The sequence below is a fragment of the Microdochium trichocladiopsis genome, assembly GCF_020744255.1.
Source record: "Microdochium trichocladiopsis strain MPI-CAGE-CH-0230 chromosome Unknown B0I36scaffold_12, whole genome shotgun sequence".
NCBI classification, from domain to species: Eukaryota; Fungi; Ascomycota; class Sordariomycetes; order Xylariales; family Microdochiaceae; genus Microdochium; species Microdochium trichocladiopsis.
Window position 1 is genome coordinate 1,170,845 of NW_025763555.1, and position 27,623 is coordinate 1,198,467.

The 27,623-nt window shown below is 53.8% G+C and overlaps 8 protein-coding genes across 8 annotated transcripts; 4 read left to right on the plus strand and 4 right to left on the minus strand.

The window, feature by feature from the left end:
- Positions 1–973: 973 nt before the first annotated feature.
- On the plus strand, positions 974–4,258 carry B0I36DRAFT_337468 (uncharacterized protein). Its single transcript, XM_046155675.1, has 3 exons — positions 974–3,532; positions 3,598–3,757; positions 3,788–4,258. Exons 1-3 carry the CDS (start codon positions 1,272–1,274, stop codon positions 3,944–3,946), a joined length of 2,580 nt encoding a protein of 859 aa, XP_046005983.1. The 5' UTR covers positions 974–1,271; the 3' UTR covers positions 3,947–4,258.
- A 1,324-nt stretch (positions 4,259–5,582) lies between these two features.
- On the minus strand, positions 5,583–5,813 carry B0I36DRAFT_232098 (uncharacterized protein; the record flags this gene model as incomplete). Its single annotated transcript, XM_046149146.1, has 1 exon — positions 5,583–5,813. A coding segment is annotated over one exon (231 nt), but the record flags the coding sequence as incomplete, so codon positions are not given.
- Positions 5,814–6,084: 271 nt separating this feature from the next.
- Positions 6,085–8,836, plus strand: B0I36DRAFT_45533 (uncharacterized protein). Its single transcript, XM_046162907.1, has 2 exons — positions 6,085–6,445; positions 6,503–8,836. The coding sequence occupies exons 1-2, from the start codon at positions 6,122–6,124 to the stop codon at positions 8,702–8,704; spliced, it is 2,526 nt and encodes an 841-aa protein (XP_046005985.1). The 5' UTR covers positions 6,085–6,121; the 3' UTR covers positions 8,705–8,836.
- A 1,403-nt stretch (positions 8,837–10,239) lies between these two features.
- B0I36DRAFT_396657 (uncharacterized protein) lies at positions 10,240–12,781 on the minus strand (the record flags this gene model as incomplete). Its single annotated transcript, XM_046161558.1, has 3 exons — positions 10,240–12,080; positions 12,240–12,583; positions 12,637–12,781. The coding sequence occupies 3 exons, from the start codon at positions 12,779–12,781 to the stop codon at positions 10,296–10,298; spliced, it is 2,274 nt and encodes a 757-aa protein (XP_046005986.1). The 3' UTR covers positions 10,240–10,295.
- Positions 12,782–13,440: 659 nt separating this feature from the next.
- On the minus strand, positions 13,441–14,070 carry B0I36DRAFT_254773 (AAA domain-containing protein; the record flags this gene model as incomplete). The annotated part of the gene is made up of 1 exon (XM_046150837.1): positions 13,441–14,070. The coding sequence occupies one exon, from the start codon at positions 14,068–14,070 to the stop codon at positions 13,441–13,443; it is 630 nt and encodes a 209-aa protein (XP_046005987.1).
- A 310-nt stretch (positions 14,071–14,380) lies between these two features.
- Positions 14,381–19,693, plus strand: B0I36DRAFT_254115 (RNA dependent RNA polymerase-domain-containing protein; the record flags this gene model as incomplete). Its single annotated transcript, XM_046150802.1, has 3 exons — positions 14,381–17,005; positions 17,063–18,547; positions 18,623–19,693. 3 exons carry the CDS (start codon positions 14,381–14,383, stop codon positions 19,691–19,693), a joined length of 5,181 nt encoding a protein of 1,726 aa, XP_046005988.1.
- A 2,967-nt stretch (positions 19,694–22,660) lies between these two features.
- Positions 22,661–25,260, plus strand: B0I36DRAFT_298704 (dynamin family protein; the record flags this gene model as incomplete). The annotated part of the gene is made up of 3 exons (XM_046151955.1): positions 22,661–24,529; positions 24,617–24,857; positions 24,911–25,260. 3 exons carry the CDS (start codon positions 22,661–22,663, stop codon positions 25,117–25,119), a joined length of 2,319 nt encoding a protein of 772 aa, XP_046005989.1. The 3' UTR covers positions 25,120–25,260.
- Positions 25,261–25,558: 298 nt separating this feature from the next.
- On the minus strand, positions 25,559–27,095 carry B0I36DRAFT_396669 (Bestrophin, RFP-TM, chloride channel-domain-containing protein; the record flags this gene model as incomplete). Its single annotated transcript, XM_046161559.1, has 4 exons — positions 25,559–26,082; positions 26,136–26,485; positions 26,548–26,909; positions 26,973–27,095. 4 exons carry the CDS (start codon positions 27,093–27,095, stop codon positions 25,559–25,561), a joined length of 1,359 nt encoding a protein of 452 aa, XP_046005990.1.
- Positions 27,096–27,623: the final 528 nt, after the last annotated feature.

The window sequence follows — 27,623 nt, forward strand, 5'->3', positions numbered from 1 at the left end:
CCTGAGTCTTGCTAGCTTGAGCGAGAAATTTGTACTACCTCTGTCGTCCTTGATCGTTGTTCTTGTTGTTGTGGCCGCGGAAGAAATGGGCATCGAGGTGAGATGATAAGGTACGGCTTGTGAGTGCGTGGGTCTTTCTGGATCGCTCCCCAGAAGTGGCGCCGGCTCCCTGTTGTAGCAACGAAAGCGCCGCTCGACAGATAAAGCAACGCCGGCCATTACCTGCTTATGACGACAACGCGAGTGGGGGGGAATGCGCTAATGGTGGGCACTTGGGGACGGCTGTAAGAATCAGATGTTGAAATGCCATGCCTTGTGGCAAGAGAATGTGGGATCGAGATCTCAGGGATGGCTGGCCCCGACCTCGAGCCCACACAACCACTCCGGGGCGCCAGCCGGGGTGGCCTCTCCGGAGCGCCGCAGCCAATTAAGGCGCCGCCAAACCGGCCACCGCGGGCCTGATTGAGGGGGCCGGCCTGCTTTCGGAGGCAGACAATCACTTCTTTGAACCGGGGTGTGCTGCCAGTTGTCTGCTCGTCATGGCGAAGGGGTTGGTCGGTCTCGGGGTGGATTGGTTGGTGCCCGAGCCAGCCTGTTCCCAGTCTAGTGGTGAGAGGTTGACGTGGTGAGAGGTTGACGTCAGACAAGCAGGTGAGGCAGGCGGGCTCGCAACGGCGGGGCGGGGCAACTGCCGTGCTCATGCGCGGGTGCACTTGGCTTGGTCTCATTCCAAGCTTGTCCCCTAGCCCGCCAGCGCAGGACCTCGCCCGACTAGACCAGGCCACATCGGGACCCGGCGCCTTGGCATCCACCGTTCCAGGCTTCATATTCACGAGCTGCTCGCCTCGTGCCTCCCTTCCCGGGTCCATGGCATCTCTAGACTGCAATGTTGCAAGCTTGTCTTTCGTTGCTGTCATTGCGTTGTCACTCTGGCGAGGCAACCTGCAGGACCTGCAGGGATACACCAACCGAAGGCACGCTTCTCCGGCGGCTCGTACTGTACTCGGTGCTCCCCCAAAGCCACCCGCCCTCCCACTTCAACACCACCTCCGCACGAGCGCCGTTGTGCGCGCCCAACACCAGCTCCGCCAGGTCTCTCATCCACGACAGTAGTCACGCTTCGCACCCTTCATAACGACGGCTCGAGCGAACACAAAGCCTGGGGCTCAACCTCAGGCTGGCCTGAGACACGGGCAACTTTCGAGTCGGCTGTGACAATCCGACTCGCTCGTGCTGATCCATCTGCATCAACCATATCCAGCTCGCCCATCATGCGTCCACCGAGGATCGCCAACCTCGCCTTCTTCTTCGGCGCCTGCCTCTTCATCCTTGGCCGTGCCATCACGACGGCCACCACGAGGTCGACCACTCCGCCTCCTCCCGCCGTCGACTCGCAGCCCCTTGCCGCCACGAAGCGCATAGGCACCTTTTCGTCATTCTTCTCCTTCTCGGCGCCTTTCATCCTCTTCCCACCCAACGCCGTAATCACCATTGCCGACGACAACACCACATCTTTCGCCGCCAGACCCGCGGCATTTGGCCCTCCTCTGCCCGCTTTCGGTCTTACAGGTCAGCTATGGATTGGCAGTGGGTTCACCGAGGAGTCGCTACTCGACGGCGAAGGGGAGGGCGAGCGAGGCTGTAGTGACGCTCCCAACTGGGACGACGGCACAAATTCAGTGTTTACGCCCTTGAGTGGTAGCGCCAAAGGTAGGCCGTCCTTCAGCGGGCCTGGAGACAGCCGTCACAGCAGAAACGGACCAGCAGACGCCCTTAAGGACTCTGTCATAGATCGACTGCCCGCTGTCGGTGTTGCTGCCAAGTCGAAGCCACCTCCGATCCCCCTTGACGATGGTACGGACGACTATCTGCACCAGGGTCTTGGTGGAAAACCTGTCAAGCAGACTCAGAGCGACGCTTTCGGCCTCGACTGCGTTGGACATGCCGACATTCAGTCCATTCAGGAGGGTGCTGAGATTGCTGGCAAGATTGTTCTTCTGAGTCGTGGAGGCTGCGGATTCCTCGAAAAGGCCAAGTGGGCTCAGCGGCGTGGCGCGGTCGCTCTTATCGTTGGTGACAACCAGCGTGGCGGGCCTCTGATTCAGATGTTCGCCAAGGGTGACGCTTCCAACGTCACGATTCCATCCATCTTTACCTCGCGCACTACTGCGTATCTGCTTTCTCTCATGCTGCAATCTGGCGCAGGTTTCGAAAATGTCATGGATGAGCATGGGAAACTGGCTCTCAAGGGACAGCCACTCGACAAGACCACCAAGAACAAGAAGGGGAAGGAGCAGGGCACTCACTCGGCTGCTTCGGTAGCAACTAGTGGTGGTAAGGGCACAAGTGGCAAGTCTTCGGTCAGCGCGGATAGCAATGCATCCTCTTCCAGCTGGTTCGCTCGTCTCTTCGGCATCGGGACCACTTCCGGTGCTGGCGATGTCGATAACAGACCGCCGAGAAGCGGACGACTGGAGTGGAAGCAAGTCGAGGACTTCAGCGATGAGAACGATACTCCGGCTGCAAAAGGCCGTGCGAAAACTGGCACAGCGGTCAAATCGACGTCGGACCAGGTTACTCCTGACGACTTTCAGATCGGAGTGCAAGACTGGCGCGATCCTGATCTGGTGGGATTCGAGGATGGCGTGGACATCGCCGACAGCAGTCTGCCGAAAACGAAGAAGATCCCCGAGTCCGCAGCGAAACGAGCAGCGGAGGAGAAGCCACGACAAGCGAACAGCATCACGCCCAGCAGCAGCGAATACATTGCAAGCAGCTTTCCAGCCAAGGACCGCGACGCCATTGGCAAGGCTAAGGACAAGACGTCACCTACAACCAAGGAGAGCCCCGGTGGGCTGATCTCGAAGCTTTTTGGCAATCACGACAGTGTTGGCAGCGCTCGTGGCGAAGATCAACCTGCCCCAATCACCACGTCCCCGGCCAACAGACCGGATCAAGGCAGGGGCATGCCGCCGCCGCATCACGAGGGGCTTTGGGTCGTCATTACTCCCTCAAGCGGCGCCAGTCCTTTCTTCGACACCCTGCTTGTTCTTGTGATCAGCCCACTGATCACATTGACCGTCGTATATGCGCTGCTGATTCTCCGCGCCCGCATTCGCAGAAGACGCTGGAGAGCACCCAAGTCTGTCGTGGAGAGGCTTCCCGTGCGAACCTATCAAACAGTGGCAAATTCATCGACCCAAAGCTCTCGTGTACCATCCCCTACAAGTTCGTCGCCAACGACACCGCTTCTTCAAAGCACGGAACTGCCACAGCGACCCCGACCTCGGTCTCGAACCACTACTGGTGTTTTGACGGCCGACGAAGTCATGCAAGCTGAGACGGCCCATGCAGTACCCAGCTCTGCGCGGGCAAGAGGAGGGCAGAAGCCGGAGCACGAGAAGCGTGGTAGTCAATGGAAGAAATACATAGGACGTCAGGTTGAGTGTGTTGTTTGTCTTGAAGAATATGTCGATGGCGTCAGCCAAGTCATGAGTCTTCCCTGCGGCCATGAGTTTCATGTGGACTGCATGTAAGTTTTTTCCTGCCTCTTACTCTTGAGATGCTATTTCTTGCTCAAGCTGACGATTTAAACAGCACTCCTTGGCTTACGACTCGGCGACGCACATGCCCCATCTGCAAGGGTGATGTGGTGCGGTCACTCGCCCATGGTTCTTCAAGCCCTCGCTACGAACCATATCGCGACGACAGCGAGGACGACGATGTCTCCTCGCACAACTCACTGCCTAGCTCTGACGCAAGTAGCTCTGACGCAAGTAGCTCTGACGCAAGTGCAGAAGATCGTGAGGATCCCGACGTTGAGCGCGGAGTCAGTTCCTTGACGAGCAATCGGCAGGAGAGCTGGCTGACTATGATCACTGGCATTCTGCGACCGCGTTCGACCCAGCGCAGGGACGATCGTGGCGAACAGGACCGTGATCGGTGATGGCTTGCGCGCATGCGCTGTGGATGGAGACAGCGTTGCTGTGCTCACCACGACCTTGGCTGGCTGTTTGTTTTGGGATAGGTTCTGCATTTCTTTTAGCCCGAAGGCTGGCGCAAGGGTTTATTCATAGCGATTAGGACTCGGTACATAAGATACACCACACCACTTAAGTATTGAATAGGTGGAATGAGCAAAGCCATGGTTTTCAGACGGATGGCGATGTTAATGGCTCAACCTAATTTGTCAATGTCCTGTAGCAAGTGAAGAGCGCCACGAATTCTTTGCTCATATTCCTTTTCTTCGTGTTCACCACTAGGCTTGGGCTTCTGGTGAGCCATTGAGATCTACGAAAGTGACGGCTGCAGTCTTCTGACGCCTGATTTGGTGCAAACTAGATCCTCTCCCGCCATTTCATTGCCCAAAAAAGAGTTTGGATATCCGGGGGCTACATCTCCAAGATACGCATGACCTGGAAACAGCATGCGAAAACTGTTTGCTTCGTACCTGTGGGCAGGCCATAAGGAGGAGCTCAGCCCTGTGAACTTCAGGGCACTAGTCGCACAGCCCCGGAAGACGGCACGCAAGCCATTTGGTCAGCTTTTTCCGCCTTCACTCAGCCACTACTTGCCATGTCTTACCGCGCGCCAGCCTTCATAACCTGACGACACTTGTCTTCAGCTTTCCAAGCCAGCCATGAGACTGTCATTTGTGTCCTCTCGCAAGACAGAGCTGCTATGCCTCCTCCCCTGCTCCTATGAGACACAAAATCACACGTTCGATCTGAGACCTGCGGAATAGCGGGACAATATCAAGGCTGTACCACGGAGCCTCCCGAAACCGATGCCCTTCGGGGTGCCTTTGCCTGACCATCATTCTCAGCCGGATTGCCCTGACCATCATTCTCGGCCGGATTGCCCTCCTACTGTCGGAACTACTGACCATCATTCCCGGCCGGGAAGCCCTACTATATCATTACCATGCGGTTTCCCTCCAGAGCCATCGACCCGCCGGCCCCACATGCCCGACAGCATGCCTGTACGCCGCGACATCCGGCTCATTCTCATCTTGGGCATGTCATGTCGGACAAAACGTCCGTGCACGTCGTAGGTCCGTCTCATTCCATCCCCTTTCCCCGGTGGATTTACCTCTAATGTTTTACCATAGGGTTAACGTAATCCACAAGTGACCCGTTCACTTTCCCGCTCTTCCTGTGCAAGCTGTCTTCTTTCCTCCTTTTCTCTACCAACAATTATGCCACAGCAATCAAACGAAGGCGACATTATTCTAGTGCTAAACGCGCTTCAGTCGGACCCAAATTAACTGAAAGAAAGGCTGCACAGCTATATAATGTACCTCGTCTGCCACTCCGGAACCGACGACGCCATCAGGAGGGCGCTTGTTGGGCAGCAGAAGGACAAACAAGGCCGCATGATCGGGCCGTGGACAAGGGCAGGACATGCTAGGGGCAAGGCTGAGTCATCAGGACACGAGAAGGTACGACGGTACCTGATAAGCAAGGGAGAAAAGGATCGCAACATATCCAGATATCCATGGGTCGGCGAGGCACAAGCACGATGAAGGACAAAGGCATATATAATGTGAAGGATCTCATAGGCAGACAGTCGTTACCTTTGTACTTCACCATGTCCATGTCCAGTATGGCGGACTGCTCTCGAAACTGGATGATCTCATCACCGTTCGACCCTGCAACTACAGTATAGCTAGTCATCCCTTGGAAGTCAACGGCGTGAATCTGCCCTCCGAACTTTTGGCGGTCAAAGCCATCGCATTGCGCCCTCGAGACTCTAGCAGCTGAACAGAAGCTGGCGATGGCGTTGTCAAGATTGTAAACGACTTTATGCATGGCCGGCCAATCGCGCAGACTGTGATGGCCCTTCTCGGCTGGCGATAGTAACGCCTACCTCTGTGATGTTTGATGTCCGGTGAGGGTCGACGAAGGGAGGCTTTTGTAGGAATCACGGCGATGTGCTGAGTGGACGAGGCCCGTGAGGGCCAAAATCGGAGCTGGAGGCGCCGGCGCCGGCGACGTGGCAAGCTTACCTAACCGTCGTACCCCGCCTTTCGTTTTGTCGTTTGAATCGATTGACCATATAATCCCATCAACTCACCTTTGGCAAGAAACCAGCGTCAAGTCATTACAGGTTCAGCATCTTTATGGAGTTCCGAAGCCGCTTGCCGGAGAACGGCCCACCACAACCGGATTGGCGGTCCGGTACACCCTGCCAATTCTTTGCCCAGCGCCGCTGCCGTAAAGGCACCAGCTGCCCTTTCTCTCACGTAGATGGAAACCAACGATCGATGGACGTTATTACAAGTCCTACCACCGCTTGTCCTCCGAGCCAAGCCACGCCACAGGTGGATTCGCGCTCAAGAATTCCTTGTCGGTACCAGTTACGAGGCTCTTGTTCGAAAGGCGAGGAGTGTCCATTTGCACACGACATCCCTCAGGATGTGACAGAGACTATAGTGGAAGTGGAGGTATTTGGATGACCGTACAGAAGTTCGTGGTACACGCAAGTGCTGACTCGCAAGTAGGAAGGTTCGACGCCTGAGAGCTGGTGCCGGGAGCTCAATGGCGCCTTGGTCAACTTCGGAGATGGAGCCGTCGTGACCAAAGTGAGCTTTCGGTCTGACTTCTCCGCTGTCCGTATCAGTCACCTACCTCAACATACAACCGCGAGCTCGGTGGTTCAACTTCTTGCCTCGCTCGGCTTTGCCGTATCGGAAGGCTGTGTTCGCATTTCCGCGCTGGCGGATGATACGGACTGCAGTGCCGATATCAGGGTCGAAGACTCTCTGTTCGCCAAGAACTTTTGTGGTCTACCAGCAATGAAAAGGCACGATGCCCCGAGAGCGGTTCCGATTAATGCCCCGATGCCCCAGACGACAAACTACCGCCGGGTCGATTCGAAGAAAGTCTATTGCTCATGGCACAAGCCAACCAAGACAGCTTGGCTGAACTTTGGCAACGGAGACATCGCCGCGAAGGTCGGCTCAAAATTCTCGGCTGGCATATACAAGGTGCTCAATCAAAGGGTCCAGTGCGAAGGGCCTACTCGCGGCGCAGGCAATAGGAATCAATTAGCTTGGACCATCAGGCTTTTAGACGTCCCAAAACTCGCCAAGAAAGAGCACGTCACGAGAGATATCCCTGCCGGATTGGCTCCACGCCATGTCGAGCTGAGTACCGCGACTTACGATGTTGACCTACCAATGGCAAACACGTTGATCGAGTCATTACTGCTTGAAGCTGGGCCATTGGAGCGGTGGGAAGGGAGCCCGGAGATGTCTGGGAAGCGCTTCAAGGCCAAGGCTCGGTTCTTGGACGATGCGGATGCGAGGCAGGCGGTCAAGCTGTTCCACAACAAGCCTCTGCCATTCAACAACCATGGCAAGCTAACAGTGCAGCTTGTGCACTCCGCAAGGCTTAAGATCCCAACTCGCGTCTATGATGCTGTTGAACAAGAAATAGCCGATCATAAGCAAGCCTGGGCGTCGCAGCATTTGCTCTACACGGCATATCCTCCTACCCAAGGCCTCCGGGTCCTCAAGATCGAGGGAGAAATCGGGAGGGACGTCGCCAGCGCCAAGGCCACCTTGGAAAACATTATCGGCGGAGAAGTGATGATGAAGGACGGGAAAGCTGTGTGGGCGCCTTCCTTCGCCGCTCACGGCCGTGCTTATCAAATAATGAAAAAACTTGAGCGCGAACTCGGCATTCTTATCGTCCGCGACAAACGCAGGTCTCAGCTTCGACTCCTAGGCCCTCGGCCGAGATGCAACGAGGCGCAGTCGGCTCTCATCGAGCTTGCCAAAGCCGACTCATCCTCTATCTTTGTCATTGAGCTTGACACACAACAATTCTCCCAGGCCTTTAAGGGGGGTTACCGTGCCGTCGCCGCGGCCATCGGGGATGACAAAGTCATCTTGGACATTGCATCCAGTCCCCGGCGCATTCTCGTGGCTGGATCCGAGGCCGATTTTAACGTTGCGCAAAAAATCCTCCATGGTGGGGAAGGGATATCAAGGGCAAAGTCAGAAACCGGCTCGATCGGCGACTGCGCTATCTGCTGGACGGAAGCCGAGAATCCAGTACATACGCCATGCAAGCACGTCTACTGTGCCGGCTGCTTTGAGGACCTGTGTTTTGCTGGCGTCGACTCTGACCCTTGCATCCGTTGCCAAGGCGACGCTGGCAGATGCGACGAAGTGCTCCGCCTGACCGAGCTTCAGGCGCATCTTTCATCAGCAGCCTTGGAAGACCTTCTTGAGACCGCTTTCAGAATCCACGTAACCCGCCATCTGAACGATCTGCGATACTGCCCCACCCCAGACTGCGGGCAGATGTACCGCGCGGCGAACGTATCGGGGCACAGCGACGACGTAGCTGGGACCGGTCAAAGACCCTTGTTCATATGTCCTGCATGCCTTGTGGCAGTATGCAGAGTCTGCAATGTCTCACACGATGGTCTGACCTGTGCCGAGCAGCGAGACAGTGCATCCGGCGGTTACGAGGCACTGCGGGCGGCCAAGGAGAAACTCGGCATCAAGGACTGTCCCAAGTGTGGCATCATGATCGAGAAGACCTTCGGTTGCAATCATATGACCTGCTCGGCTTGTGGAGTCCATATCTGTTGGGTGTGCATGAAGACTTTCCAGGAGGGGGATCCGGTGTACGATCATATGAACCGCGAGCATGGTGGAATCGGTGTGCAATACTTCCCGGGCTTGGATTAGGAAACGGGGCCTCGAGAAGGAAACTGGGATGAGAGAAAATTCAGCAAGCTGCCGGAGGGAGAATGAATTCGGTGCGAGGAGCTGATTTGTTCCGAGGCACTGTACCTTGTTAGCGACCCTCCTTGGAGACTTCTCTCCCACTCGTTGGGTCCAAAGGAGAACTGAGGCCATCCGTCGTTTGAGCCCTTGACCTGACCTCAGCTACCATTGTCGACGGCAACCAGCCAGGTACTATACAGTACAGTAAAGAATGATCAGTGACAAATGGCGGTCCAAATTTGGGACCGCTCGATGAAGCCCGGTTTTGGGTCCCATCACCGGAGGGACAATTGCTGGACCTCCAGAAGGAAAACCCTGATCATCCAGGTGTTTCTCACTTGCTTCTGGGTACGATCTGGGATGAACCGAGCCAGGAGAGGACCTGTGTGTCTGAGAGCGACGGAACGTCAAAGTTTGACTTTAACGGCAGCTGATCAATGGCCGAGCAGATCAACTTCTGCTACGTGCTTGACCACGACAGGCTACGGGCAATGAGCTGCTGCTGCCAAGGTCGAGTCTTTGGCAAAGCGACCGCCCGTGCAAACACCGACGGCGAAGCCGAGGATAGAGTCTCGGGACTGGGCGATGCAGGCGCGCATGGGCCCAATTCGGCTACTGTGCGCCACCGTTGCATGTCTCGAGCATCTACAAAACTTGCCACGCGTTGATGCAATTCCAGACAGAAACGATACTCTAAGTGCTAGGGACGTATATTTCAATCTTTTCTCATTTTACACGACCCTACTAATATAATATTACCGCCGTTAATGCCCGCTGCCTTCAGCCGCGGTGACACTCCAAGGAGAAGTCTCCCAGGAGAATGAGTGATAAAAATGACCTATGAGGAGGACCCCTGAAGAGATTGGGGAGAATTCTCCACGGAGAGGGTCACTAATAAGTTAACCATGAAGAGCTGGCGAAGATCCTCCCAGAAGGGGGTCACTTAAATAAGTTACCGTTTATAAGTCTGGGAAGAATTCTCCGGTGTGTCGCCAGCTCTAGTACGCAACTTGGGGTCGGCGCGAGTGTCCGGTACTGTACAGTAGTAGGCGCACAAACTAGTCCCGCGGGCTGTCGAGAGGACGTGAAACAGACCCGCCTATGCCAAGAACCGAGGCCTTGCTAGACGCCATGCACGTGTAGACCCACGGCCCCATTTCCATTTCCTCGCCGAACGGAGAGATGCGCGAGGCGCCTGCAGGGAACGGCCTGCTCTCTAGGGACGCCGCTAGGCGGCGTCTTCCAACTGGAGCATTGCCATGCCCTTAGGCAAGCCCGTTGATACCACGTCGTCGCCAGCACTGAACTTGTTGCCGAGTCGGATGGCCGGCCGCGGAGGCCGGAAGGAATACTTCACGGTGCCACGGCGCCGTCATCCCCGGTGGTTGGTGTCGGCCGCAAACCGAGACTGTGCTTGTAGGGGGGAGAAAGCCTCATGAGGGAACCTTAGCGAAACTCTCCATGCACGTAGTCTTCTGAAATTCCTAGGCTGTGGCGTCGCGAGGTAAGATGCAGGAGAAAGGGATCTGGGGGCGGAAGTTTAAAGCTTTCTCTAACTCGCGAGGCCGTCTGCCGCCAACACTTTGGGGTCCTTCTGGGCTGCTCCAAGGATCTCCTTCATCCTAACATACAATCCTGCGTCCTCTTTTTCCCACCTCCCACCACTAGGAAATACCACTTTCCGTAACCTGTTGACCCAAGGTATTAACGGTTGGTAGTATGGCGTGAAATTCTCTTCTGCGAACCTGATGAAGTCGCCCTCATGGGACACGCGTCCCTTCTTCTCATTTGCCAATACTTCCATGCTGATATAATTCCACTGGTCAAACTCAGGAACAACCCTGCTAAGGGGAGACGAAATGGGGTTCTCGTCGGGGTCGGCCGCCAAATCCTTGCTTCTGCTCCGGGGATTGTTCGCATCTGGATTATAGTGGATGCATATCCAGAAGAGGACCCAAAAGAACGACTCAAGATCGTGCATGAAGGAATGCTGCTCGCCTAAAAGGGTCCCTATTGCCATGAATGCTCTCGTGCCGGTCTTGCCCTTCGCTCCGGAGGCGCTTTGACGTTGTTCTCTCACGGCGAGGTCTAGGTCGATCAAGAATGAACGCCATGAGATGTTGTCGTCGTCCTCGTTGATCATGAGATTATTGATGGAGATGTCTCTGTGAAGGAAGCCGGCTTTGCGCAGGGATTCGTGTCCTTCAATGCATCCCTCTAGTGCGGCAAGGAGAGCCGATCGGGAGCTCGCGTTATAGATGGGTTCCCCGTAGTCTCGAAGAATAACACGTCGATGCACCCGGTTTGACGTGGCGTTGCTGCTAGCCCTCGTTGGAGATGTCGAACAGGATCGCTTGTTGGGGGGTAGAACAGCGCCAGTTTGGCTCGAAGAGCGCTTCTTGCCAGCGATGCTGTTGCTGCGGCCTGTCCGCGAAGCACCAGATATGGTGGTACTCGGTGGAGGCATCGAGCGTTCCGGCCGGTAATTCGTAGCTCTTGTAACATCCAGTCCTCCTCGAACATTGCTTCGAATATCGTCATCCGTACCGTGAACTTGGACAGTCTCGTGGTGATAGTATCGGGCCATATTGACGACGCCTTTGCCGGTCACTTCGCGTAACAGTTCGCCTTCCTCATCGCATTCCGCATATTGCCACGAATCTTTGATGACAAGCGGTGACAGTGGATGTCCTTCGCGGTGGGCTTTCCAGCAAGTCGTCGCCCGACCAGCTATGCAACGTGCTCGTTGCATCACCCGGTCGATAACGAGGCGTTCAGTCGCGCCTTCCCGCTCGATCTCGATAAATCGTTCGTTGTTTGCCGTCATGATTGTCGGATCGAACCCAAGCTCCTCCTCGTTCATCCAGAGAAAGCCAAGAACCGTGGACACAAACTGCAATCCATCTTTGTTAATGTCGAACTGTTCGGATGCAACTCCCCCCAGCCGGTCAAACTCCCATATCCTCATGAGAGATCCGCAGATGGTGAAGCCTAAAACGAACCGACGGGTGTCTTGAGCAGCAAGAACCTCTCTGGCGTACGTCCCAAGATCAAGCCATGCCTTGGACGCTTTGTCAGCCAATGGATTGCTTTTCAGCTCGCCAGGGACGAGGATCTGCCGCCAATGGCATCGAGAATCCTTGTCGGCTTTGGTATCGTTCACGAAACCGACGTCCAATTTGCGGTCCCCTGTGGAACCATGGATTGGCTTGTTGGGTTGTGCCAGTGGCCTTCGTCGACATGAAGGGCTTGAAGAGTGGTGTTCTGCGAATGCTGCTAGCTTCTCACACAAGTCCGCAAACCAAATCAAGACGTCGTCCTGGTTTGCATCTTTTGGCTATCCGGTCCAGCCTTCATCGAAGAGCGGTTTGCTGCCTCCCATGCAGTCCTTGAAGACAGCTTCGGCAGCTGTCCCAAGACCGGCCACACGCCCGAAATATATTTCGCGGAAGCGAGGAAGCCCGACGTAGAGAGGACCAAGCTCCAATTTAAGAACCCTGTCCACATCTTGGCGGTATTCGGAGGAGTTCGCGAAGCTGCTCGTGCTGTGCAGCCAAGGGGTTTGTTGGACGGGAAATGCTGTCGGTCGAGGCGGCGGAGTGGATTCGGTGACGGCGCGGTAGACTTGGTCCCGGATAACGGTGTCATCTGGGTCATCGGCGATGGCTGCTTTTAGGAGAGGTTTGACCCGGTCGAGATCGAAGCCGTCAGAGCTGACAGCCGAGTTAAGTTTGAGGAGATCGTTACGAAGGGTTCCATGGCCAGCCTTCGATCGCAGGAAGCGAACCGCGGAGAGGTTTCGTAAAGCGAAGAGCAGGTCGAGAACAAGATTCTGGAGATCTGCAAGATGATTAGAGAGGCATACTGGGCCGAAGCTGTGGTGTCATTCTTACCTTCTTGGCCGAGCCGATCTAGCGAGTCAGGACTGCAGGGGACGCTCGCATCTTCGCAGATCGGACCGAATGAAGTGCGGAAGGCATCAAGGCCGTTCCCAATAGGATTGTTCTTGATGATCTGCGACCGCGCTTGGTCTGGCATGGCCGACAGAATGTGCTGATGGTTAGAAGAACGGGGAGCGGCGAGAGAAGTTCACGCGACGTGACAATTTGGGCGGTGTGGTATTTGCCGCCCGCGCGCCCCAATTCTCGACCCTGCGCTGTTCGGCAGCAGCCTCGGTGGCGCAGAAGTGGGCCCCTCCTGACCATCCTACTGTCTTATTCCAGGGGCGGTTTTGAGTGAAATCCAACGCAGCCCACATCTCCGACGGCATCCCTGCACACCGTGAAGTCTTGCTCATTCCCTCCCTGGACATGTCATGTCCAAAGAAAGGTCTGTGCACGTAGTAGGTCCGTCTCATTCCAGCCCCTCTTCCCAGCGGATTTGAGTCCACTCTAAACCCCAGATTTGCCCCAATTCTTCCCCAGATACGGCCCACCACAGTCCAGAATACCGGTGCTACAAAGACGACCTACAGTGCGACGATACAGAACCGATCGCGAATCAGACCAGCTACAACGCCGGAGGGCGATAGTAGTCCCGACCAGGTCTTTATATACCTATAACTCTCTGCCGATCTAGAATATCACGTCCTCATCTGCCGTCGGGCCGAGTGCAGACACGCTATCGTATATCGACATTAGTACTCGTGCAACTTCGAGTCGGTTCAAATCCTCTTCTGAGACTGTGTGATGTGGAAATTACTCTATGTGCTCAAGCACGAACCCTACCCTGACTTTGATATCTGACATTCCCTCCGATAGTACGACGAAGGACAACCCAACCTCGTTGAGCACATCACAGAACAGCTTGTGAGTCAACATCCATTCTTCGTTGTCCCGGGGCATCAACCGTACCCCATCACTCTTGAGCCAGTCACTTCTTGGCTCGCACAATATGATCAACGAGGCTTGCATGCGTTTGTGCATTTGACGCCACTCTGGTAGTTCCAGTAAACCTTGACTTTCTTGCAATCCGACGTACTGCCTGGCGTAGACAACTGGGTCGATGGCTGAACGATCCGAAATGAAACTGGGGGGACAGGTGGCATTTGTAGCCGGAGTATCGGAATTAGCCGGTTCGTATTCCGCCCGGGCTTGTGCTTCGATGATCAGCTTTTGCAGCTGTAATGTGCGCTGAGGTGATGTTACAATGTCTTCTGCCGTATAGCCATGCTTGTCTAGTACTTTGCGCGCAACTTCCTTAATGAACCTCGGGGCAGCGGAAGCGGAAAGGGTTTCGTGCTGGTTCGTAAAGTGAGTCTCAAGGGCCTGTACGAGGGTTGTTTTCCCGGAGCTTTGTGCGCCGATGATGTAAATATTTGGAGACATGTCTAACCTCTAGAGAACTGCTCGAGGCTGGCAAGAATGTTGAGGTGGGAATGGTACAGTACTCTGGGAACCGCAAAGACGCGACAATCAACGTTGCATGTATGCAGGATACAGGGTGCGGGGGAGGCCAACCATATCGCGTGGTGACGTAATACATGTCCTCAGATGCTTCCGGAATGCGGCAATCCCCCATCTTGGCAGAGCTGTCTAGAAGATACATCAAACGCCTTAATGATTGTTCGATGATGATGAAACACGCCGCAGAGTCATCCGCAACCACATCCACAGTCTCCATGAAAGCATCGCCAAGATGCCAAAGTTCGGCTCAGCGGAGTTTACGTTGAAGGACTCGCTCAGTCTCGACGACCGCCAATGGACCTTCGAGGTAAAGGGGCTTCCCAGTTCGCAGAAGCTCAACGAAGAAAAGCTGGTTAAGTCCATCGCCCTGGTTACGAGAGAGACCAATCAAAGAATGGTACTACGTTTTGTCACACAAGAAGCCACTCGCGCGATGGGTGTTCACCCATTGGACAAGTTCATCATGTTATCCGTGGCCGACTTTCGCCCTCCTCCGGGGTTGAAGAGCGAAATTACTGGCACTCGTCCGTCAACAATCCGGGAGCACATCGACTATGTCGTTCACTTGCTACGGGCTGGTGTCACGCTGCAAGGAGAATCATACCATTTCTATGGGCACAGCAATAGTCAGCTGAAATCCAGAACCTGCTTCATGTTCGCCGCGCCCAAAGACGACATCAGTAAGATGGTCGAATCGCTCGGGGACTTCACCAAGATGAAGACGGTCGCCAAGAAGGCCAAACGAATCGGCCTCCTGTTCTCCACTGCACAGGCTGTTCTGCAGGTCGACGAGAGGCGGTGCGAGGACATTCCCGACATTGAGACCGACGGCTATACTTTCACAGATGGATGTGGTCTGATGTCTCCTCGTTTTGCACAAGACGTATCCCGTCGAATGCAACTCACCTTTCGCGCAAGGCGATATTCACCTTCGGTCTTCCAAATTCGCTATCGTGGGTATAAGGGTGTTGTCACAACAGACCCAACGATTCGGAGTCGACCGACTTGGCTTCGACTACGCAAGTCGATGAAAAAGTTCAGCGGTGGCAAGGACCACTCGTTCTCCGTCATCGAACACTCGAAACCATACGTGTTTGGCCACCTGAACGACGAAGTTGTGCTCCTACTTCACGCTCTCGGGGTCAGTCAAGATATTCTACTCCGCAAACAACAAGATCATCTCAACTTCCTGGCCGAGGCAAATAGAGATGCGCGACAAGCCTTTCGTTTTCTCTGCTATATTGGGCGGTCCGACCTGGCCGAAAGATTGCTGGTGACCTCGTTCGAAGCTTTGCGATCGCAAATCCAAGGTCCGATTCGATCAGAATATGGCAAAATGCTCAACAAGCGTGGCGAGCAGAGGTGCAGAATTCTTGTCCCTCAGTCGCGTCTGCTCTTCGGCGTCTGTGATGCCTGGGGTGTGCTGAAAGAGGGCGAGTGTGCCGTCAAGATCACCAAAGATGGCGACGGCCTTCCCTACGCACTGAAGAACATGGAAATCCTCGTCACGCGCAATCCCTGTCTCCACCCCGGCGACTTGCAAAAGTTCAAGGTGGTTGAGCACGCCGCCCTCTCCCATCTGGTGGATTGCATCGTCTTTCCTGTCCAAGGAAGACGTCCTTCAGCCGACATGATGTCAGGCGGGGATCTCGATGGCGACACGTTCTTCGTGTGTTGGGACGGCGATCTAGTGCCATCCACTCTGTCTCAACCAGCCGATTATCCTGGTGCGAAAGAACCAGTCAAATTCAAGCCCATCACCGATGATGACAGACTGCTTTATTTCGCCAAGTACTCGAATGCGTCGTTGGGAAAAGTTAAGAATCTATATTTGGACTGGGCTAAAGTCAAAGGACCTATGGCACCCGAGTGTCAGGAGCTCAATCGGTTGTTCTCTCAATGTGTTGATGGGAACATGGTGAAGATCCCACCACGACTCGAAGCGACGCCTCTGGCAACTCCAGAAACCAAAAAGTTCATTCTAGATGAGCTACACGAAGCAGCAACCAGCAGAATCTCACTCGACAGGATGAAGTCGGTGAATCTGGATGGCGTAGCTCTTGACACGCTGGAGCTCTTACTCTCTCGCGATGACCTAGCCACCACCGAGTTTGAGCTTCTGGAAATGACTGCGCGATGGTGTCGCAGGAATGGGTCACACCTGGCTGACTTCTTACCTTACTTTGACATGAACTCTCTGTCGACTGAGCAGAAGCACTGGATCCTCTCCGCGGCGCCACAACTTCAGTGGTTGCCTAGCATCGTTTTCAATGGTCTCAGCTCATCCAATATATTATCGCAGGACGACTTGACCTTCCAGAAGCTCAACAATTACCAGCTTGGGTGGAAGAATGTGTATGATTCGTCGCGGGAGCGACTTGCCACATTTCTTGATACAGCCGCGAAGACGCTGGAGCAGTTTCACAAGAAATTAATCGTACTTCAGGTTGACGAAAGGCTCTCTCTTGCGATTTACATACCGCAAAAGATAGTCAAATCCCAGGATTGTCTGGTACATGACACAGTTCGTGTCTTTGCCTTTCCGCACGTCAAAAACTCAGCACCCTTAGGTGGACAGCGACTTACGAAGAAGAATTCCCGAATGTACTGCGATGACAACCTATTCCAGCTCTTCGAGAATCAACGCAGCAATACCTGGATATTCATCAGGCGGGGTGCTTCTGATGATGCCGCCTATCGGAACACAACAAACCAAGGAGATCAGAGGCGTCAACGACAGAGCACCATCGAGCGTGGGAAGAACTTCGACAACCGAGTGAGCGTTGCGCTCAACAAGTGCAGTCAAGAGCTACAGCGGTATATCGGACGCGTCAACAGCAACGGACTGTTGGCTGCAGTATGCACTTCTTATACTTTCAGACCCTTCTAGATCATGACTAATCGTTAATTGCAGGAAATCTACGTCATAAGCAACCGAGACGTACAATCCTTGAGAAGCCTCGATCTATGGCTGCACCACATTGACACCGAGAAAGTTCTTCCGTTGTTCGACGAGAAGCCAAGAATATACTCGGTCAACAACGTAGCAGGGGCGAACTTTGAGGGAGTGCCTGAACGGACGCGAATGATAGCCCTTGGGGAAACCGCCGCTGTTGATGATGTCAAGACCCGCGCCGAGCTGGTAGACATCCTCAAGTGGTTGCGCCAGCACAACAGTATCGGTGCCATCACGAACATCTACGATCATGTCCTTGGAAAGACTTTCACCCCTAACCCAGACGTTGAGTGCTTGAGCCAACAAGTTAACGCATTACTCGATCACATATCCCTTAATCCAGCTATGGCAGCTCGCTTTACCAAACTGGACACTTGGGGATCACCCAGCGTACCGGATTCGATATCGCTCACGCTTCAAGCCCGAGGACAAGAGATACTAAAGGGGCTCATACTTTGTGTCCCCGATGTAGGCTATCTGACCATTGAGCCCTTCGAGATAGCCCTTGAGCGCCTTCGCTCCTTGTCGCTTCGTGGATTGGCAGGTCTGGCTGAGTTGTGTGCGCTTTCGATCCGTTCCACTGATCTTGCAATGGACTTGCTTCTCCAATGTCTGGAGCGCGGAAGTTCACGGCTGTACGCAGGCGAGCCAAGACCAGCACTCGTGAAGCACTTTGTCAGCAATTGCGTAGCTATTGCTATAGATCATATCTCCGAGCTGCAAGAACAACAAACCACGAGACCAGACCTTCTTACGCTCAAGGATCTGGGAGAAGAACGCGATGGGTATCCCTTGGTCGCATGCACGTTTCGCATCGATGCAGCGCATGCACCCGAGACATGGGCACACGTACGGTTGACAGCGTCCTCCTTACCGACCAATGCGCCTTTGGCGAGGAAAGCGTCGATCGATGCACTCGTGGTCCAGAATCAACAAGGGGCTGCCAAATTCCAGTGTTTCCATCCCTTGCCAGTCTTCTTGGAGCACTGCTCATGGACTCTGACATATTGCGGACCTTTTGTGACCTCGCAAACGATGTTCACCGCGATGAGGCGGTTTGCCAGCATGGACGAGGACGCGTGCGGCATAGTAACGCACCTTTTGGGGCCGAGCACAACTGCAACCCTACCAGAGGATACCGACGCAATACAGTTCGACGCAGAAGCAGCCATGGCGCAGCATGAGGACCAGCTTGCGCTCAACGACAGCCAGAGAAATGCGGTGCTTACCTCCCTAGTACACCCTCTCGTGCTGATATGGGGACCTCCAGGTACAGGCAAGACACAGACAATTGTTGCAATCATACTTGGCTTGCTGAGTAAATTTCCGAAAGAGCGTATCCTCGTCACGGCACCCACTCACAACGCTGTGGATAATATAATGAGTCGCTTTCTCCGCCACCAAGGACGAGACGGATCAGTTGCCGTCCGAGTCTCGACCGAAGTGAGTACTATAGTGTTTGAATTATCTTTATTAAAGGCTTCTTGGCAGTGACTGACACCAGCCTTGCGAGCCTAGGTACGCAAAGTGGCTGAAGAGCTGAGGCAGTACACACTAGACGGCATGGTGAGCACAGAGATATACGACTCACACGTGGCTATGCGCGAAGCCAAGAGACGAATGAAAGCCTGCCGTATTGCCTTTTCGACTTGCATCGGCGCAGGGATAGGCTTGCTGCGATCTGAGAGTTTCGGCATCGTCATTGTCGATGAAGCCTCCCAGCAGACGGAGCCGGCTTCTCTAGTACCACTAACCAAGGGCTGCAAGCAAGCTATTCTAGTAGGCGATCATGTGCAGCTTCGCCCGACGGTGCAACCAGTCACGCTGCCCTTGGGGTACGACGTGTCGCTCTTCGAGCGTCTTTACACCTTGTGCACTAACTCGCAGACGAGCGGCCATCGCTTGGCACGTGTGCGGACGTCGATGCTCAATACACAGTACCGCATGCACAGGTCAATCTGCGATTTCAGCTCTCAAGAGTTCTACCAAGGGAAGCTCAGAACAGGCGTGGCAGCCGACCAAAGGGTTCTGGCTGTGTCTGCTTTTCCTTGGCCCCGAAGCTCTGTTTCCGGAGAGTCTGTGCGGACAGTCTTCGTCGAATGTGACGGTCACGAAGACATTGGCCAAAAGTCCAAACGCAACCATGCACAGTCAGAACTATGCCGGCGCGTATGTCAATTGCTCATAGACAGCTCGTCAACCAATCGATCTGGCAAGGACAACCAACAATCCATTGTCGTATTAACGCCCTACACGGCGCAAAAGACTCTGCTTGTCACAAAAGCAATATCAGGGCGGTCAGGAGACATCGAAGTGTCCAGTATTGACGGTTATCAGGGTCGGGAGGCGGATGTCGTCGTTTTCGTCACGGTGCGGTGCAACGAGCAAGGAGAGATTGGTTTTCTCAACGATCTGAGAAGACTAAATGTTGCACTGACAAGGGCGAGGCACGGAATCATCATCTTGGGTTCTCGTAAAACACTTACAGCTCCAACTATCGTTCTGGCGCATGATGCGGAAGCGCAGCCAGTGGCCGCTTCTGCTACATGGGAAAGGCTGTTGAGACGTTTCACAGAGGTAGTCCTCTGAGTTAGTGGATTAGCGCAAATCATTTCTTGTGTCTTTGCCTTATTAGAACATTTAAACTCCAGAATGGTCTCATGATTGAGCTAGATGTGCAGTCGTTCTGCTGATTTTTTTTTTCGGGTCCCTGAGACGGTCATTGATAAAGCTGATAAGATCTCTTGCTTCGCCCCAATAATCATTCTCAGCGGGTTGCTCTCACTTTCCAGCATCTTCCGGCGAGTGTAGCCAGCAGACCCTCCATCTGGCCACAGAAGCACCGACTACAGGGAAATAGAGCTAGCGAGCCAGCAATGGTCCGGCAGCGCAAAGCTGCCGGAGCCTCAGAGGAAGCAGGGAGAACCAGAGGCGCGTGCCACTGCTGCTGAAGCGGCGGAAGCAGCCGGAGGCACTGAAGCATCCGAAGCGGCGGAAGCAGCTGGAGGCACTGAAGCATCCGAAGCTGCGCCACGCAGCTCGACAGGGCGCTCGTTGCGACCGTGGATCAGAGCAGGCGTTATGGCTCGGGCGGGATATGGCCTCCGATACGGGTCATGAAGTATCAAGCTGCCGAAGTGTCTGCACGACAGGACCTGGTGACTTATGTAAGCCGGTTCCGACACGAGAAGGAAGCGGCTGGCCCACCGACCGCCATCGGGGCATCCAGGACAACCTTGAATAAATCCCCCATTATGCGCGACCCAGATGGGGCGGTTGAGAGTAGTAAGAGCGCTCTGCACGCTCTCACTGCGGTGATTAAGCTGGGCGGCGTTGTACCGCTTCACCCTTCAGCCATGAATGCCCTTTTCCTGAACACCCCGGGAAATATCCATGAAGTGAATGCATGGTAGCTGCTGCGGCCACAGCATGACAGTATCCCGCGGCACATTGCTCCGCAGCAGCTGAAGCACACACATGCAGGCCTGCTTACTTCAGCGACGAGGGCAGCGCTGCGCGCAGGACATGCTACAGATCAAACAAAGTGTTGGAAAGTCTCCCGTTAAAGCGAAAACCACGAAACCACAAAGACGGCGACAAAGGATAGTGCTTTACACTCCATGTGGAAAAGGAAAAAATGAAATGTGAGACCGGCGCGTGGGCGAGATGCAGGGTGTGGGTGGTGCCGCGTCATTGTTGGTCTTTTTGCCTGCAGGAGGCCGACCACCAACATGCCTGGCTTGTCTGGGCAGTCTCCCAACATAACCACAGCAACAGGGAAGCTCAGCTTGATTGTAACCCAAGCCAGCTGCAAGGCTCTTTGCCATGCCGCTGAAAGATATGCACCGAGTTCCAACCTTAGGCTGCTTTTCCTTATCTTTGCAACCTACCTGATTCTCTCCCCCACCCATCTCGACTCGACCTTGTCCTTCCCCCTCCCCTCTTCCCCTTTCTCTCTAATCTCAGAGAGGGGATAATGCAGACCTTGTCGGCTCGATATTTCGAACCCCTCATACCTGCGCTCAGAATCTCTCTCATTGTGTCCTCGCCCTGGCTGGTCCTGAGCTTTCGCTATGGCGCCTGCTGGGGATGGGATGACTCGCGAGAGCATCCTTTACGCCATCAATCACCTTTTCCTACCGCCGCAGCTACCTCAAAAGCACGATTATTCTCAGACATGTGTCCGGAGCCTCGTGGGATTTGTCACCCAAGCTCTGCAAGAATTTGAGCACCTCTTAGAAGGCTTTCACCAGTCTGTTACGAAGACAGCTGCCAATGTGCTGCTCACCTTCTCCGAGCTGCACGCTATCAGCGACAGCCAGGTATACGTCTAGCCCGAGATACGTGCAACGAGGCTCCGAGACCTGTGCACGAAAAGGTACGGAGCATAATCCTTGTACTGCCGTATTTGGTGACTGACTGGAGAACCTCTTGTCTTTTTTTTTAGGTGGCTGTATGCTCCTCCAGGTCACTTCGCAGAATGCTGGTATGCTCATAAATCGTGTCGCTGACGATGTCCACTTCTAAAGGCTCTCGAGAGGTATCAAAAGGAGCGGCAGGTGTTTATTGGCCTATCTGGAACATCCAAGCAGGGTAATTGTCGTCATAATCTGATTATGACATGTTTGAACCCTGGGACTGGTCCGCAGACGCGCGTGCACTGCAATTGGGCCGCCCGAACCACGCTTTTCCACCTGTGAGGTCTATGTCGGTTGGAGCTTATCAGCGAGTTGGTCAGCCTCCTGCAAATTTTCTGTCATAAATTTGTTGGGCGGATACTGAGACTGTATGTCGTTAGGCCTTTGTATGGTCGAAATGCGTGGCTTGCAGGTGCAGTATGCTATGCACATGCAGGAGGCCGACCAGCAGGTGTCTCAGCCACTGAGACCACTTTCACAGTGATGAATCAGGCCGCCTGGCATGGCATCCATGAGTGTCACTACTTTTTGTGCGGCTGCGGACCTAGTAGTAGTCCCTCTGTTCATTTCAGCACGCCCATGGAAAGATCGTGGTCAGGATTAGACCCCCTCATTGTGACCCGAGGCGAAGCCTTAAAACACCTCACGTCGAAGGCAGGAGCCCATTCCTCCTATATCTTCTGTAAGTCCATTTGTTTGGCCGGACTACAGAAACGTACTCCTGAAACTCCGGGAGGCAGATGCATATGGTGAGACGTAGCTAAGCTAGATATAGGGTATGTCAATCACTTTGTTGCGATCATCGTGCATGAGGGAAAAGCAGGCAATTCGTGTTGTTTAGAGACACTCTAACTTCGGGGTAGTATGTACTCAGTGGGGAATGCTCATATAGGCATGATGGCTGGTCCTGGCAAGGGAGACATGCCATTGCTTTGGCGGCTATTAGGCTAACGGGAATGTCGGGCTGTCGGGCTTGCGCCCGTTCGTATTTAAGTAGACAGGCACCGCAGGGTTTCCATGCTCTTCCAAGTTTCAACGGCCTTCACAAACCTACTTGCTAAGCATATCCACACTCGTGACGACCCTTTCACGCAACCTCTTTCACAGTACCATTCCTAATTGGTTCCATACAGTCATAATGGTAATCACGACCGTGCAGAAGGAGGCACTTCAGGGGCTTTGTTCCGGGGATCGTCTCGATCTGATGGACGCCATTGACCGGCTACGCTCAAGGGGCGTCGACCATCTCATCTCCCTCCCACAAATCATCGTGGTCGGAGACCAGTCATCAGGCAAGAGTTCTGTCCTGGAAGCCATCTCTGGCGTGCCGTTCCCAGCCCGAAGCAATCTTTGCACCCGATTCCCCACCGAGCTTGTCCTCCGCCGGACCTCTCAAGTCAGCGCCCGTATCTCTATTGTCCCCCACACAGCACGGCCCGATTCCGAGAAGGCCGCATTGTCCAATTTCGATGCGGAGTTGGCGACCTTTGATGATCTCTCTAGACTCATCGAAGAAGCAAAATACGCGATGGGCATCTCGACTCACGGCAACTCCTTTGGCAGAGACCTGCTCCGCGTGGAGATCTCGGGACCTGACCGACCCCATCTCACCATCGTCGACCTACCGGGCCTCATCCATTCGGAGACCAAACACCAACGCGCATCCGACATCGAACTGATACAAGATACCGTCGAGTCGTACATGGCCGAGCCACGTAGCATTATCCTCGCAGTCGTCTCAGCCAAGAATGACTTTTCGAACCAAGTCGTCCTCAAGCTAGCCCGGTCCGCCGATTCCGAAGGCAAGCGGACTCTAGGCGTCATCACGAAACCCGATACATTACATCCGGGATCGCAGAGCGAAGCATTGTACGTGTCCCTAGCCCGGAACCGGGAATTCGAGTTCCGCCTTGGCTGGCACGTCCTGAAGAACCTGGACTCGGAGACACAGCAGATAACCTCTTCACACCGGCGCAACACCCTCGAGGAGACCTTTTTCGGTCAGGGAATTTGGACAACACTTCCTGGCAACATCCTCGGTGTCAGTCACTTGCGCTCGCGGCTTAGTAAAGTCCTCCTGACGCACATTGCATCCGAACTCCCAGGGCTGATCACCGATATCGAGACGAGGCGACAATCTTGCCAGGCAGGCATCGCCAAACTTGGTCGCGCACGAGCTACGCACAAGGAGAACCAGCTCTATCTGATTACCATATCCGAGTCATTCCAGCGCCTCGTCCGCAGTGCTGCGGACGGCAACTGTACAGACGGTTTCTTCAAGAGTGCCGAGTCTGCAAGCGGGTATCAGTCCCGCCTGCGAGCTTTCATCCAGAACCACAATGATGATTTCGCCAAGACGATTGAAAAGGAAGGGCACACCTGTCACATCACTGACCACGGGGCTGATGACGACAAGGTTGAGGCCAACGACAGCGCGAAATCCATCTCCCGCGAGCAGTTCATCGCAAAGATTATGACCAAGATGTCCCACGCCCGTGGTAGGGAGCTTCCGGGTTCATTCGATCCGATGATTGTCGCCGAGCTATTCCGCGAACAAGCTATCCCGTGGGAACAACTAGCGCATGCCCATATCAAGCGGTCGTGGGGGTCGTGCAAGTTGTTCCTAAAGCAGGTCGTCGAGCACGTCGCCGACCTCAACACTTCTGCAACTATATATCAGAAGATTATCGAACCCGCAATGTACGAGATCTTGGGAAACTTGATAGGCCTCACGAAAAAGGTCCTCAACCAGCATCAGCAGCTACACCCGATCACGTATAATCAGGACTTCCCGGAGGCCCTCCAGAAGCTGCGGAGCGACCGCAGGCGTGATTGCATTGCCTCGACAACGATGAACTTCTTTGGCGTGAGCACGTTGACAAGGAACAGTTTCGGCACGCTGGATTTGTCAAACCTGGTGGATAGATTGGTGGTTAGCACGTTGGAGCCGGATGTGACCAGATTCGCCGCATCTGAGGCTCTCGACATGATGCAGGCGTACTACAAGGTAATATCTCTCTCCAAGACCACAAGACAATTGGATAACGAGTCTTAAGTTTTTGTGTTAATATCTGCTGTATTTGTTTCGATTCAGGTCGCCATGAAGCGATTCATTGACGACATGGCTGTCTCAGTCGTCGAGGTCGCCCTCGTGTCCGCCTTGGCCGACATCCTCTCCCCAGCCAAGGTTTTCGAGATGGACGAAGGCGTTGTGGCTGCCCTGACAGGCGAGACAGAGGAGAACCGGATCTTGAGAGAACAGCTGGTACAACAATTGGAGGTCTTGGAAAATGGCGCAGAGATCTGCCAGCGGTTCACGATTGACGATACCAATGGTCAGCGTCTAGCCGATTTGCACATTGAATCAACATGCTAACGCTCTGGACAGGCACCGGATCCAACCAAGAGAGGCAGAGTACCTTGACCCCAGACGGGACTGGGAGCGAAGGTGGCAGCGAGGCGAGCGCCAGGGGCCTTGATATTCCGGATTCGCTTGGCGAAGAAACGCAACCCGAGGCGGAGGCGGAGCAGAGCTCCAGAGATGTTCATGTTTCTAAGTCTAGTAAAAAGAAGAAGGGAAGGATTACTGTAGCATGAACACACACGAAGTTCTGGTTCGCAGAATACCAGCAGTATACGAAGGAAGAATAGGGGATTAGAGACTTTAGGTAAGTTATACTTTGAAGTAGAAGCCCATCTCATCTTTCAGTTGTAGTCAAGACAGGCTAGGAATAAAAGAAACACTACGAGCAGACTTGCAGGACTCGATAAACCTTAAGCCGATTAAGCTCTGCCGGCGAGTTGCCCCTACAGATTTGTCAACCATGCTGATTATACAAAAATGCCAGGACATGGAACCATTATCAGCTAAGTTATTCGAGAGTAGCTTTCGTAGGATTTAATTATTAGCTTCACCAACCGTAAGAAGACCTTTATTTCAGCAAGGCTAAATTCAGATCACACAAACAATCCGCGTAACTCTGTCTGCATCCCTCCAATGTTGACCGCAAACGGAATGTCCCACAAACTTCAGACTCTAGACCTCATTGAGGGCGAGCCAAGCTTCTTCATTGCTCGGAATGCCTTTCCACACAGGGCTGCAACGGAAAGCAGAGTGTGGGCGATTACGCAGAGTGCGGCGTAAAGCGCCTTCGGGCCTGCTGGCCCAGTCCTCGTAGGACAACTTGCTATGGGGGAAAAGTACCTTATTTAGGCGATGCCTGGAAGTCTCGTCCCAGACTGGTTTTGGGCGTGCGGTCATGACCTCGACATCTTCGGCAATCTGCGCACAATAAGCGTCAAGGGGCAAGTCATTCACATCGGTACCAAAGGGGTTTTCTATCTCGCCGCCGATATAGAGAATGGACAAGATGATGCCAGAGGCAGCAACTGTTGCAGGTATTGTGACCCAGTCCAACCCGTCAAGTAGTTGCAACGGTAGGAGCATGAGGTACAGCCACGTGATCTGATGAATGGCAATGGCATAGGCGATCGGGAGGGGTGTATTAAGGACACGCTCACAGCCTGTTAGGACATCATTGAGTGAAGCTACACTATTGTCTAACACTTCTTATCAGCATACAAATTAATCTTTGACTTTAGGATCGACCTACAGGCTATGGTCTGTTGCATCGCAATCGGCAGCTGACCGTTCTCACAGAGCGAGTCGAGATACGCACTCAGGTAGCACAGGATCTCAAGCGGTAGATTTCCGAGCGGGCCCTTAGCTTGCTTGATTGCCTTCCGGGGGTTAGAATAGGCAAAAGAGAATCCGAGGTCCTCACCGATCCGCTTCAATATCCCTTTGCTCCTGGAATGGTCGTTGTCATCATTTGAAGCCTGTTGAGCAAAGGTATCAAGGTGCTCGACAAGACTTTGCAAGTCCTTGTAGTTCGCATAAGGCTCAAATCGAAGCTTGTGTTTTAGAGAAACAGCAAAAGCGACGAGTAAGTTTATGGCGGTACTGTTTGAGTGGTTACCGTAAGCGTAGCTCTCAGCGCTATCACGGACGATGAACTGACTTACAGTTTGGAGAGCACGTCCTCTTTGGCAGAATTTGGACGCTCTTTGCCATGAACCCAGATAGTCCGCGCGAGGTTGTGGCAGGTCACAGTTAGCTGACTCCAGTACCGGCGCCCCTCCGCATAACGCTCGTAGGCAGTCGAGCTCCGGAAGGAAAGCCCAAGACCGACGACGAAACCGATCACGGTGAGGAGGACGTTAGTAGTACCAAGGCTGATGGAGGGGCCCTCTTTATGAATCCAAGTAATGCCGGTAGACCATAGAGCGATGAAAGTAATGCGCACAATAAGCTTGGGAAGGATACTGCCATGAAGCCTCATGAAAAGAGGCCATTTAGAGTGTTTCTGAATGTCACGGGGGCCAGTCTGAATGCGATTCGATGACAGTCAGTGCCATCATAAGGGCAGCGTAAGGGACCGTATACTTACGAAGTAGTCGTCAAGATCAATGCTTGCCTGGTGAAGACACGGGTTGTAGGTCTTAGCGTCGGCCGTATCGGTAGCTACTCCAGTTTTGCTCGAGACTTGATCGCCTGCTTGCCTCCGAGGCATGATGGATGAGGCACCTGGCATTTGGAAGGGAAAGCCAAAGAGAGCTACGTGGTAACCGGCGGCGAAGATAATCTGAATTCGGCATTTTCCCGCCACCCGACACGACAAATCTGAGATAATGGCTCAACTATCACATCGTAGTAATGACAAATCATCTGAAGAGAGCAGATACTGAGTTCGGCTGATTATGTGGTGGTGTAAGACTAGGAATGTCTCTCGACTAAACAGGACAGTACGTATTACCGCGAGCTAGAACGGATCGAATTATTAGGCACGGGTCCAGTAAGTGCCACGTCAAATGTCGTTCGCCTTGAAGTCATAGAGATGCGATGAAATAAAATGTTCCTCACCTGGAATATGTCAAATATCGCACATTAGACGAGACCACATGCTATCTCTTAATGATGAGTCGTCCAGCTTTAGATCTTAATGATTCCTGTCATTGCACTGAGGGACGATGGAGGTCGTTGAGCACGGACAAAAGTTAAGTACTTCAGCTCATCCACGATTGCACCTGTTATGTCCGGC